This window comes from Salvia hispanica, chromosome 1 (assembly GCF_029641045.1).
Source record: "Salvia hispanica isolate PSC_SH4W2 chromosome 1, Shi_PSC_v1, whole genome shotgun sequence".
Classification (NCBI taxonomy): Eukaryota; Viridiplantae; Streptophyta; class Magnoliopsida; order Lamiales; family Lamiaceae; genus Salvia; species Salvia hispanica.
In genome coordinates this window covers 20,901,121-20,914,625 of record NC_142692.1, presented here as the reverse complement: position 1 = coordinate 20,914,625, position 13,505 = coordinate 20,901,121, and the positions used below count along the sequence as shown (strand labels likewise).

Below are 13,505 nucleotides of genomic sequence, written 5' to 3'. Positions count from 1 at the left end.
AGGGAAGGAAACAAGGTAGCAGATTACCTAGCTCTTGTAGGGAAAGACAACCAAGCCTTAGAAAGGTTTGAAGGAAACAACATCCCTGCTCGGGCAAGAGCTTTGGCTAGATTGGATCAGCTCGGCATGCCTAGCTTTAGATTTTGAGTGTTTTGTTTGTTTTCCTAGCTTTTCTTGTTGGTTGAGGAAACTGTAATTGGTTGTGTAATACGTCTTCTCCTTGGGCCTACTTTTGGGAATGGTCTTTGTTAAAACTTTGTTTACATGATATATATGGGATGAGGTACCTACTCAACCCTCCACCGTGAAGGTGTTAAATCAAAAAAAAAAAAAAAAAAAAAGGAGATCAATGAAAAAATTATCGGTAAGGATTTCAATTATTCGAGACAATTGATGCAATTTTTATTAGCACTAAAAATACCTGCAAGTATACGGGGTAGATCTAGTATAGCAAAAGGTTCGTCTCATCTTCTTCAACTTAAACGGGAGGCATGGTCATGGTGTCAGTGGTAGGAAACTACGATTTTGGGGACTGACTTTCAAGCAGCGGACCACTGCAAAGTAGTGCAACGACCACTAGTGGCTGCTCTGCATCTGTGTCCGAGGATGTGCTGTGAAGTTCCCGGCGGACCACTGTGAAGATGTGCAGCGGGCCACTGTGGATGATCAACGGTTGGAGAGATATCAGTTGGTTCCTTCTCTTTTTCTTTCATTCCTATTGCAGTGGCCAAAATCCTCATATTGTATTCCAATTCCCCCACTTGTGCGACAAGACTTGCCACTCCTTGCTCTAAAAGGTCGGTGTTTATTTCCAAATGCATCAACCTCTGATTGGTCACCTTCCTATTTTCTAGTATCTCGATGATGCAAATTTCTAACAGTCCCTCCCATTTGGAGCAGGGCTTCCTTCTTTTCTTCTTCAATGATTGATTTTTCTTCGAAACATGGAAGTATCGCCTCATTCATCATCTTGCTAATGTTTTCGAGTCCTTCATTGATCTCTTTGCATTTCTTCTCCATGAACTTCATTGTGTTTTCCATTCTAATTTCTCTCCCTTGTTGTAGACTCTCCTCTCTGTGTCTTTCAAGTTCTTTTAATATGAATTCAAGTCCACGACACTTTTGCTCGGATTTTTCATTGGTAGCGTATTCCCATGTCGGTTGTCTCCAATATTGAAACGCATCCATCGTTGCGCTCCTTGCTCTCCTCAAGTACCTCGAAAAAAAAAATTAAATAATATTACACTGTAAATTAGTATTATTAACCTTTCTACAATATCAGCTTAAAGCAAGAATATTCCCCAGCAACGGCGCCAAAAACTTGATGCACTTTTTATTAGCACTAAAAATACCTGCAAGTATACAAGGTAGATCTAGTATAGCTAAATGGTAGTACCGGGTTGTCGAAACAAGGGGAATAGAATCACAAACTGGCTACCTTCTAGTAAGCTTCTTTTACTATTTGGAGAAAACTTTTTAGAAAACAAGGTCACTAAAAGCTGAAAACAACTAATTGCAACAAATAATAGAGATAAGAATATGAGAGATAAGAGAATTCCAGGGATGCGCGTTCACAGTTATGGTTATACAAGTTCCAACTACAATACCCTAGCACAGTTTATACTTCGATAGAACGAGTCACACTAGTTATGCCCATGCGGTACAAGCGTAGATTACTAACACTAGGGTTGTCAATTCTAGATTCGTAACTCCTAAAAGCTCCTAAGACCCTTGAAGAGTCCTCACTCTCAATTAACAGTTTCGTTTTAAGGGAAGATAATTGTAGTGTCTATTAAGTGAATCTAACTCGCCAAACTCCTCACACGATTATGTAGCAAGTGATATGCTCGGGTTTTTCACTGTTTTAAGGCCATTATTTGGTCTGTTTTTCATGTCAAAATCACTCTACCTGTCCAGTATTTACATATTTTATCTATTTTGGTATTTTGACGTGTTTTGTGAGAAATGTGCATAATTGAGCCAAAAAATGGAGTCAAAACGCAAAGTCTGGAAATCTGGAGTGAGACGGCGACCGGCGACCGCCGCGAAGTTGTACAGCGACTGCTGGCGCCTGGCGGTCAGAGCAATGCAGCGGCCCGCCTCGGAAAATTACACTTGGAAGAGACTCTCGCCCGGCGGTCGAAAGTCATGCGGCGGTCCGCCGCCGAAGGAACAGAGACTCTGGACTCCAACGCGGCGACCGTCGGCCAAGGTGCGGCAGCCCGCCGGAGAAAGGCGACGAATCCGATTAGCCCTAGATCTGCTTCAAGATTTACCATATTTTGAAGATATTTTCCTTTTACAATGAGGATTGGCTTTCCCCAATAAATAAGACATCAAGCTTCATCAAACATAGAGCTTCTTTTTGCAAAATAATTCACAGAGATCAAAAGTTAGAGTACTACAATTGCGCAAGGAGTTGAAGAAGGATTTCAAGAACATCAAGAACGACAAGGATTCAACCTACGGGTTTTATTTGCTTTAGTTTTATGTTCCAATTGTTTTCACTTCAATCTATGTGTTTAGCTTATTCCATTATGTGTAACTAAACTCATAGGATTCTAAGGATGTGTTAGTAACGACTTTGGTTATACAATTCCAGTTTTCTATTTAATATCCATTTTGTTTTTACTTTGTTTCTTCCCTAAGTAATCTTGATGCTGCATGATTGAGTGATACAATCTTGTATGATTTAATATAACTTGCTTCATAACTGTGAGAGAGTTCTAGTGAGTTAGATCCACTTAGTAGACGCTACAGTTAGCTTCCCTTAAAACGGCACTGTTAATTGAGAGTGAGGACTTTTCATGGGTCGTAGGAGCTTTTTGGAGTTACGTGTTAGGATTGACAACCCTAATCTTGTAATCAACGTTTGCATCGCATGAGCATAAGCTAGGTGACTCGTCCTATCAACATAATAACTGTGCTAAGGTATTGTAGTTTGGAATTTGTATAACCATAACTGTGAACACACATCCCTAGAATTTCCTTATCTCTATATTTTATCTCCGTGTTTATTTGCAATCAGTTGTTATTTACTCTTCATTGTTTTTAGTTTTCAAAAAGTTTTCAAAATTCTCTTATTTTTCCAAATAGTAATTGAGTCTCAGTAGAAGATAGACAGTCTGTGTTTGCCTTCCCCGTGTTCGATATCTGGTACTGGCCTTTAGCTATACTATATATACTCTGTATACTTGCAGGTTTATTTAGTGCTAAAAAATAGTGCATCAGCAAGTTATATTAAATCTTCATCGAATGTGTCACTCAAGCATGAAGTATTACGGAAAAACTTAAGGAAGAAACGAAGTAAAAACAAAACGGATATTAAATAGAAAAAGGAATTGTACAACCAAAGTCGTTACTAACACATCCCTAGAATCCTATGAGTTTAGTTACACATGACAGAATAAGCTAAAAACATAGAATGAAGGGAAAACAAAGTGAACATAAGAACTAAAAGCAATAAAACCCAAAGGTAGAATCCTCATAGCCTTAATCTTCGCTTGATTCTGTCTCCAACCTCTTGCACGGTCAAGAACTCTCTCAATTTTATGCTCTAGAATTATGAAGCAAAAGATGATAATAATGATGAGGTTTGAGGGGGTGTATAGGGGAAGAATCGAATCCTATTGGAATAAGGTAAAAGGTGGCTAAATTTGGTAAAATCTAGAGAGAAAATATGTCAAATCGTGCGCCGCATTTTCGCAGCGAGCCGCTACACCTTGGCCAGCAGTTGCTGCTCGTTGTCCGTAGCTTCTGCCCTTTTGGGTAGCGGTCACTGCATGATGATGTAGCGGTCGCTGCAAAATATTCCAATAGCTTCGGGAGCTTCTCGAGCGGTCGCTGCGCACTCCCTAGCGGTCGTTGGGCGTCATCTGATTTGCAACACAACTTTCTCCGGAGTGGACCGCTATATGTGTAGCAGTCGCTAGGCTCCGGCGGTTACTGCGCATGTTGCAGCGGACCGCTGGACGACATGAATGCTCCAAATTTCCAACTTCGACTTTTTCCTCTCTTTTAGGCTCAAATATGCACAATTCTCACAAAACATGTCAAAATACCAAAATCGATAAAATATGCAAAATATGGACATGAATTGCGATTTAGACATTGAAAACAGACCAAATAAAGGCCTTAAAACAGTGCAAAATCCGAGCGTATCAACTCGCCCAAACTTACATTTTTGTTTGTCCTGGAACAAAACAATAAAGACACAAATATAGACGCACAAAATACACAAGGACTAGACGTCGTAATTGCCTCAAAAGATGGAAGAATAGATTAAGCATGTATTAACGCAATCATATCAAGCAAGGCTTATTAGTGCACTTTCATTACTAACTCGTGGAACACCTTGAATTCACACTCACATGTGTCAAACTTCCAAATATGGGAAGTGTTCTTTCTCTCACTCTTAAAGTGTATAGGGTATAAATAATGAGCACTCAAATCGACAGTTTTCGTCAGAAATCGGCGGTTTTCGTCAAACACCGCCAGTTTCCGACGGTTAGGCTCTTTTTCAGGTGGCAGTGATAGGTGGTAGTGTATAAGCCTGAAAACCGGGCAGAAACTGCTGGTTTTCTGCCAGAAACCGACGATTTTCGGTAGACACCGTGGACCCAACCGCCGGTTCAGTCCGAGACCGCCTGTTCAGGCGGTAAATCGGCTGAAATTTGAATTTTGAAAAAAAATTCTTCTTATTTTTTTTTTCCTATAAATACCCCACTTCCCCCATCATTTGTACTCACCACATTCTTGTGTTAAACAAGGATTTCTCTTCTCAATCTCAATTTCTCTATTCTCTATCCTCATTCTCTAATTTGCTCTAGTTGCTTACTATTTTATTGTTGTGATTATGCTCTCTTCTACTTAAGTTGTTATTTAATTACCATTCATACTCTCCAATCTCCATAATCCATATTCTATATTACTTTCACTTTGCAATATGTCTTCTTCTCATGGTGGTGATCGAGGCAAAGGAATTGCCCAAGATCAAAGTACTCGTTCTCAAAGATCCCAACGACCTAGTCATTGAGAAGTTTTGGATGAGGTTTCCCGACAGAGGCTGAACGTTTGCAAGTAAGTTCATATTTTATTTTTAGCATTCATAATTTCACAATATTGAGTTTTATTTTTAGCATTCATAATATTTATAGATTGAAGAAGATCATAAGACTGTCATGCTACTCACTAAAATGCATCAAGGTGGCGGGGGCAGTGGTAGTTACCGCCAACAAGATGATGACGAGAAAGACGTGGCTATATCGTCGGACTCGGACAACAATGATGATGGATCTCGTTCCGTATTCCGTCTAGCACCAGCGAAAATGAGGACATGCCTCCTCCTCCCCCTCCATCCACTAAAAAAACATTGAAATCTGATATTTTTGTTAAACATTACAAGAAGGTCTCGGTGGTAATTCCAAACCCGAACGATCCTCTCTCTCAAGAAGTGACATCGGGGTATCATGCATATTGTAATTATTGTTTGATTGTCTACAAATTTGGGAGTGGTGGGGATATGGCACCTTTCTCGTCATTTGGTGACAAAGCATCCGGTAGAATGTGGCACTGCCACTTCCCAAACCCAACTAAACATCCCTCCCAGTGGCTCAGGTTCGTCTCAATCAGGTACGCCTCTTTTTATATATGATCCTAAAAATATTACTGAAGCTTTAACTAGATGGGTTGCAATGAAGCATTTTCCTTTTAATGTTTATGTTGACAAAAAATATGAGGTTAGTATGCAAAGTGCTTTTAACGTAGTGGTCAAAAAATAAGTCGAATGACCGTTCAACGATCTACCGTTCAATAATGTTTGGAGAAAAAAGTTGAGTTATCATGTTATCTACTCAACTTGGGACACAAAGTGAACATCAGATGTATGGACTAATTGTTTTAATAGACATTCATATATGGGCATTATGATTCATTTTGTGGACAATAATTGGTCTTTGAACAAGAGTTTGATTGGTTAGATAATTTCCCTTACCACACACTGCAGCCGAATTTGCTTCTGTAATTATTCACGTTTTGTATGAATTTCAATTATGCAACAAGATATTTTCTGTTGCTTTTGTTATGCAACTGCTAACACTGCAAGTATTAGTGACTTGATTGCGGCCTATGGTCCGGTTATCAATGGTAAGTATTTTCATCAAAGATGCATATGTCATATTTTGAATTTATGTGTACAAGATGCGCTTGAATTATGGAAAAAACATATTTCTCCTATTAGAACTACAGTTAGATTGATCCATCAAAAGCCGCCTATTGGAAAAGCTTGAAAAAAGTATTGCCATCAGAAGAAGGTAAAGTATACGAATTTTATCATGGGTGTGTCTCATAGATGGAATTCGACATATGATTGTTTGAATTCTATTTGGGGCATAGTATGAGTTTATTTAAATTGTTCAAATGTTTCAAATATGCGATTGTTGAATCATCGGGTGTTTATTATTACACAGTTGATCGTGTTTAGAGCATTGCATGTATATATCACTTGGTTTTAAAACAGCGATGAAAAATGCGGCTTCTTCTTATGAATTGATATGTATTTTATATTATATGATTGACAAATGGCTCAAGTATTTCAGTGAGATTCAAATGGTGTTTCTGAGTGCAAAGGTCTTGGATCCGAAATGGAAATTAGCCGGTACAACCAGGATTTTAGAATTTTATTATAACAATTTGAGTTCTATTGATCTTGGTCCACTTCAAGCATTGCAATCGGATACCAGTGACGAATTCGGAGTAGACCTCTTAGAAACATTTCAAATAAACCTCCCAAACCGGTCAATTGTCCAACAAACCTTCAAGTATAACTTGCGTTTTCTCTACACCGAATATGAAACCAAGTATAACAGTACCCACCAAGTCAGAAGACCTCCTCCCCCTCGAAAACATAGTTTCGCATTTCAAAATGTTTATGATGATCCTGATGCGCAATCCCAATTAGCCAAACTGTACAGCTACAGTACCGACGGGAGGTCGACCTCAGGTATGGTAAGTGAGTTGGATTTATATTTTGATTCACTCTTTTCCTTTAGTGATGAAGGTCCTACTCCCACCTAAAATGACGTCCTCAATTGGTAGGGAACACACGAGAAATATTTTCCCATACTTTCAATGGCCAAGGAGATGTTTTCGGTTCCGACTTCCACTGTCGCCGTCGAGTCCGCTTTCAGTTGTTGATCACGTTTGTTGGATGAATCAAGAAGTAAACTCTCCGCGAGAATATGGAAGTCGTGATGTTACTTGATGATTGGGTCAAAGCTGACGTCAAAGAACAAGAACCTAATTGGGATACTCGTGCGGAGTAAACAGGTGAAGAATTCACCGGGGATAAAGCGTAGGCTAACCGTCAACCGCCGGTCAGGCCAAATAGGTAAGTAAGGTAAGAGAACTACGTGAGCTTTTTCCTTTATTTTTTTTTTTTTCATTTGTTTCAACTTTAAAAATATGCAAATACAATTAAATAATTGTATTTGTATATACTCTAGCCAGTGAAGGAGACGTCTCTATAAAACTAAACCCGAGAAACTTTTGACAATTCTACCATAATTATTGATTGTTAGACTAAACTCAACATTTAAGGTTGAATTGCTAAGGGTGTGTCCTCAATTTAGTTATGTAGAAACATCTCCTTCGCCGACTATGAGTATATACTTATAAATTTATTGTTCAAAACTTTAAGCCTTTTTTTTAAATTTGTAAATAACTTCATTGTAGTCTCGTTGTATTTAAATTTATTGTTTAAGACTTAAGTCTTTAGTGAATTGTAAATTTGTAATTGTTGTAAGTTGTAACTTGTAGAGTTGTAGTCTCATTTAAATACTCCCTCCGTCCCACTTAAAATGAAACATTTAGGAATCGGCACAGGATTTTATGTAGTGTTGTTTTGTGAGTTGATGAGGAGAAAGTAAAGTAAGAGAGATGAAAAAGTAGAGATAGAGTTGTTCCATTTTAGGAAACGTTTCATTTTTAATGGGACAAACAAAAAAGGAAAACGTTTCATTTTTAATGGGACAGAGGGAGTATATATCAATAAAATTGCAATTTTCATCGTGATTGTTTGAATTTTTTACGAAATTTCATAGATAAATAAAGAAGAAAAAGAAAAAAAAAATCAAACCACCGAACCGGCCCGGAACCGTCGATTTTTGCCGAAAACCGGCGGTTTGAACCGGTGCCCGAACCGCCGATTTTTTGAATCGGAACCGCCTAAACCCTTGGTGGACCGGTTCAGGTTCAACATTTTTTTGAACCGTGAACCGCCGGTTCCGAACCGGAACCGTTGTTTTTTTAACCGTGTGCATGCCTAGACATCACAGTTTTGCTGCAAAAAACAGTGTTATGCTTTCAACTGTGCATGGAAAGACATAATAACACCTGTCCCAGTTATTTATGGGGTATTCATATCTCATCTGGGGTGAGGAATGAACAAACTAGGGTTTGTCACGAGATACCTTTCTAATTTAGAATATATTTTTCTCTATCATAATAGATTTAGTAATTAATATTTAGACCGTAACAACATGTGTGCAATATCAGCTAAATATACGCAACATACCACTCGGTATGTATTGTTTCACATGATATTCATTAGTATTTAATGTTTTGCTATATTAAATGGACAATTATAAATTTAAAATCTTATTAAATATTCTAGGTCGTGATAACATTTTTGATGTGGTTAAATTTAAACAAGTGAATCAATAGTGCAAGCATGTTCGACCTTTTGCAACCATTAGCAATACATACCAACTAGAATTGACCATACATAGATATGGTTTTGATGTCCTGAATCCTGATTAATTAATCACAAGATTAATTATAATAGATTGAAAAAGTAGAAAAGAATAAAATAAAATAATTGGAGAAGCTAGAACCCCTATATGAAAATTGGAATTAGGGGAAGAGACAAGTATGGAGCTGGATATGTATTTGTGTGGTGCATTGTTTTGTTGTGATGATTAATGCACACATGTGAGTAGGTGGGTACTTGGTGCTTTGTCTTTGTGGAAAGGTGACAATTTTATTCTCAATTATATTCGAAAATTTATGATACCATAATTAAAATTAAATATATCCATTCACAAGTCTTTTTAGCTCCTTATCACGAAAGAGAGATTAAAAACAAGTTTGCATCGCCGATTTCTGTTTTTGTAACCTTCTTTATGTGCTGTAGTTTACATCAAATATATATAGCTTTTATGATTAGGTTACTCACATACACATGTGAGTTTGTATAACATCGGATCATGTGATCAAATAAAAGGGTACGTATCAGATGTAAGTACTTCCTCCGTCTCAACCAAGTTAACTCAAAATTTTTAGCTACGGAGATTAAGAAATTATGTTGAAAAATATATGAGATGAATAAAGTAGAAAAGATAAAGAGAGGGTAATGTCAATGATGGAATAAAATAAAAGTGATTGGATGTTTTGATTTTTGTCAAAAGAAATAAATGACTCAACTTAGTTGGGACATTTTAAAAAAAAATACGACTCAACTTAGTTGAGAAAGATATAATATATGTTTCTAAGTCCTCCAGATTTAATTAAGTGTGATTTTTTTAATCTGTCGTGTATATTATGAAATTAAAGAATGGAATGTTCTAATCAATTGCGTTCCCCACAACAAAAATCTCGATCACATATTTTACTTTATTGATTTAATTTAATTTTTAGTTGTGGAATTAATTTATTGTGTAGGACTGTTACTCGAGTAGGAATCTCTATGGTTTTTGTATTATTCTTACACATTATTATTCTATTAGAACTGCAATACAGTTGTCAGTGATAATTACATTATTGTCTCTTATAGAAAGTAATCGAATATTAATCTCCGCTTCTTTTCTCCGATATTGTATAAATATAAATGATTGTATTTAACATTATTATTTTAACGCATGTGTTTAAGTTAATTACTATGTCGTGATTTTGAATTAAAAACACATAAAATCAGGGTTGAATTTAATGATATTATTTTAAAATAAGTTTTGGTGGGGTGCAAAATCTGCCCATAATTTAGGAGCATCAGTGGATGTACGATGAGAGACAAAATTTGACTAACTGTTGATGGTAAAATTCAGAAGAAGCACGTGATAAGTTTGAGGAAATTAAGAAACAAACAAATTTATATTTTACCTTAATTAATGTTTGGCCGATTGAACTAATCGGATTTTAAAACATACGTATGTAAGATCGATTACAAAATTAATGTACAAATTAAATACGTGTATAAAAAATATACTCCCTTCCTCCCATAGATATAGGCCCTTTAGGATTGGCACGGGTTTTAACGGGTTTTAACGTGTAATTGATAAAGTAAGAGTGATGGTCAAAAGGTTGTTGAAATTGTGTAATTGTGGTAGGACCATAAATGATAAAGTAAAGAGAAGAAGAAAAAAGGTTACCATAAATGGATATGGACTATTTCTGTGGGATGGACGAAAAAGGAAATATGGTCTATTTCTATGGGATCGGAGGGAGTATATATATAGAGGTATATTTATATTTATGAGAGAGAGTGGTGAAGAAAAGTGAGATTTGGGAGTTTTGAAGATGTAAGTGGAGATTTAGGAAAGAATATATGTTTGAAGTAAAAATATTAGCTGTCACAAATCCAAACGCTTCTCACGGGGGATCTCTCTTTGTCTGCTACCCCTCATCTTCTTGTCACCTCTTTCTCAATCTATTCTCTCTAAATAAAAACTTATTTATATTGTAAAAAATAGAGAACAATTGCAAATTATTTGATCGCGATAGGACCTGCATGCTAAAAATAGTAAAAATGGAATGGTACATTTATTCGCGGGTGGATCAAGACGGTAGAATGGGACATTTAATGAACGATGGATACAAAATTATTTTTAGTTATGTGTTTGGTGACTATGAGATGGTGCAAATTATGTCAATAATTGGAGTATTTAAAGGTAAGTAATATCAGTAATGTAAGCTGATTAATGGAATAGAAAATTTGAGCTTGGCTAGTTGGCAGTCATTATGATTTCTTCAATTGATTCATGCATGTATACTATTAACAATGTGGATGTTTGGCTAACCAATCAATCAGAGTAGTAATTGTTTCCAACTCTATTAGAAATTATAGGGATCAGACACCTTAACTAACTAAGGATTTTTTTTTAATTACGGGATGAGAAATGGTCAATTTCTCAAGTAACAGACCAAGATATAAAGAAATACTACTACACAAGATATAGAAAGATTCGAATCAACACTTATCAGTAAATATACCAAAATAGCAATATATGTTAGTAAAACTTACTTATAGCTTTGATACAAGTAATTATAAATGGAGTGCAAACTTTGTCATAAATAAAGGCTTCCATTTGAATCTAAGTGAAGTTAAAGATGATCTATAGCAAGTGGATGGGCATAAATGAGAATAATATAAATGTACACACAAAATTACATCATAATCTCATGTGGTACTCATATAGGAAAAAAACAAGAAAATCATACATCAATATTGCTTGACTGATCATCTCTCTCTACCCACTTATAATTATTTTCCTCTCTCTTTAAAACTAAACCCCTCTTCATATCCATATCCAGGTATCTTCTTCTCAAGTTTCCTCCATGAGCTCTCGAAACAAAAACAAAGCAGCTCTTTATCACAAATTAGAGAAGCTTCGCTCTGCTTCTAATTCTTCTTCTGTAGGTATCACAAATAAGTACTACTAGTCATTTATTTTATTGCAATTTTTTTTATTAATCACTTTAATAAATGGAAATAGGTAAATCAAGCATCTATAGTGGTGGATGCATCCAGATATATCCAAGAGTTAAAGGAGAGGGTGGAAACACTAAATCAAGATGTCGCGTCTCTACCAAATTCCACGGTAATAAATTTCGAGATATTTCAGAATATGAGTCACAATTCGTTGACCTTTTGTGATTTGAGATTAAATTCGTTGTCTCAATCCCATATTTCGAAAGGTCAACGAATTGAGACCTATATTCTCAATAAATATCAAACTAAATTATTGAACTCTCACGTTTATACACATAATATAACCTTAATAATTTTATTTAAATTTTGCAGCAGGTGAAAGTGGAAACCCTAGAAAAGGGATTCCTAATTAACGTGTTGTCTGATAAAAACTGCCCCGGTTTGCTTGTTTCGATTCTAGAAGCCTTTGAGGAGTTAGGTCTTGAAGTCCTTGATGCTAGGGTTTCTTGTTCCCATCAATTTCGTCTTGAAGCCGTTAGTGAGGTATAACACTGGCACGCACGTCACATGCTAGTATCGTTTCTTGGAGTTATCTAATCTAAAATGACCTAAATTGTATGCGCGCTTTTCATGTTTTGGTTTATCTATCTTCCCTCTATCAAATGACCCCTAAATATATGCAAATAATACTTTATATATCACATCCTCATTTTAGGAAGATTGTTATTGATTTGAATCTCATGTACAAATGTATATGAAGATTGTTAAAACGTACATGATCAAATAATAAAATCACGTGTGCAACCCGCATAAAATTAAATCGGCCTCTTAATTTGCACCACACACTTTTATATAAGTCTGGTTATTGCCCGCTGACAAAAACTGATTTGTCTTAGTCTATATATACTCCTTCCGTCCGTCACTTATACTCTCATTTTTAATCAGCGCGAGTTTTAAGAAATTGTTGACTTTGTGAAGAAAAATGGGAAAATATATTATTGGAATGTGGATTCTACTTTTATATACAAGTTTAATAATAAAATGTGAGTTTAATGATTTAGTTGAATGGTGAGCATACTTACTAAAAATGGAATAAAGTAAATGAGACTTTAAATCACGGACAACCCAAAACGGCAAAAGGGGACTATAAATCACAGACGAATGGAGTATCTTCTTACTAACCGCACTCACACACAGATTCACATCATTCTTAATAAATATGCTGCATGCATATTATACATTTCAATTGGACGAGGAAGCAAAACAGTCATTAATACCCCCTCTGTCCCTTGTTAAGTGATTCATATTCCTTTTTCGGACATCCTAAGCTAAGTGAATCATTACTTTTTTGTTGTTCCCTCTCTTACTTTTTCATCTATCTTACTTATTTTCTTATATTCCGTTGTGAAAAAGAAATGTCTCACTTAATGAGATGTACTTATGATAATGCAATGTACGTATATTTCTTCTAATATTTCATAACTAAATCTGCAGAACGAAGGGCCGTCCGATAGCATAGATGCTCAGGTAGTTAAACGGGCAGTGTTGCAAGCGATTAGGAATTCGAATGATGAACAGCAGGATTAATTAGTTATAAGTTTAATGTAATTTTACTTTTTACTATTAATTGTGTTTCATTTGACTATATGAAAAAAAGAAAGATTCCCATGTTAGTACTTAACAAATGTTCTTGCTGTAAACGAGAAATAAAAATATATATGGAAGAAAATAGAAGTATTGGGCCTGAACTAGAATTGGGCTAATTAGATTAACTAGCTTAGGTTGATACGGAAGCCCAACACTC

General features: G+C 35.9%; 1 protein-coding gene across 2 annotated transcripts; it reads left to right on the top strand.

Annotated features, from left to right (window-relative positions):
- The first annotated feature begins 11,516 nt into the window (after positions 1–11,516).
- Positions 11,517–13,386, top strand: LOC125219878 (transcription factor BHLH3-like). 2 transcript variants are annotated; one of them, XM_048121965.2, is made up of 4 exons: positions 11,517–11,685; positions 11,766–11,870; positions 12,077–12,244; positions 13,196–13,386. In XM_048121965.2, exons 1-4 carry the CDS (start codon positions 11,608–11,610, stop codon positions 13,286–13,288), a joined length of 444 nt encoding a protein of 147 aa, XP_047977922.1. In that variant the 5' UTR covers positions 11,517–11,607; the 3' UTR covers positions 13,289–13,386. The 2 variants fall into 2 exon arrangements, with proteins under 2 accessions (XP_047977922.1, XP_047977921.1); XM_048121964.2 differs by having other exon boundaries at positions 11,529–11,685; positions 12,074–12,244.
- The last annotated feature ends 119 nt before the right edge of the window (positions 13,387–13,505 follow it).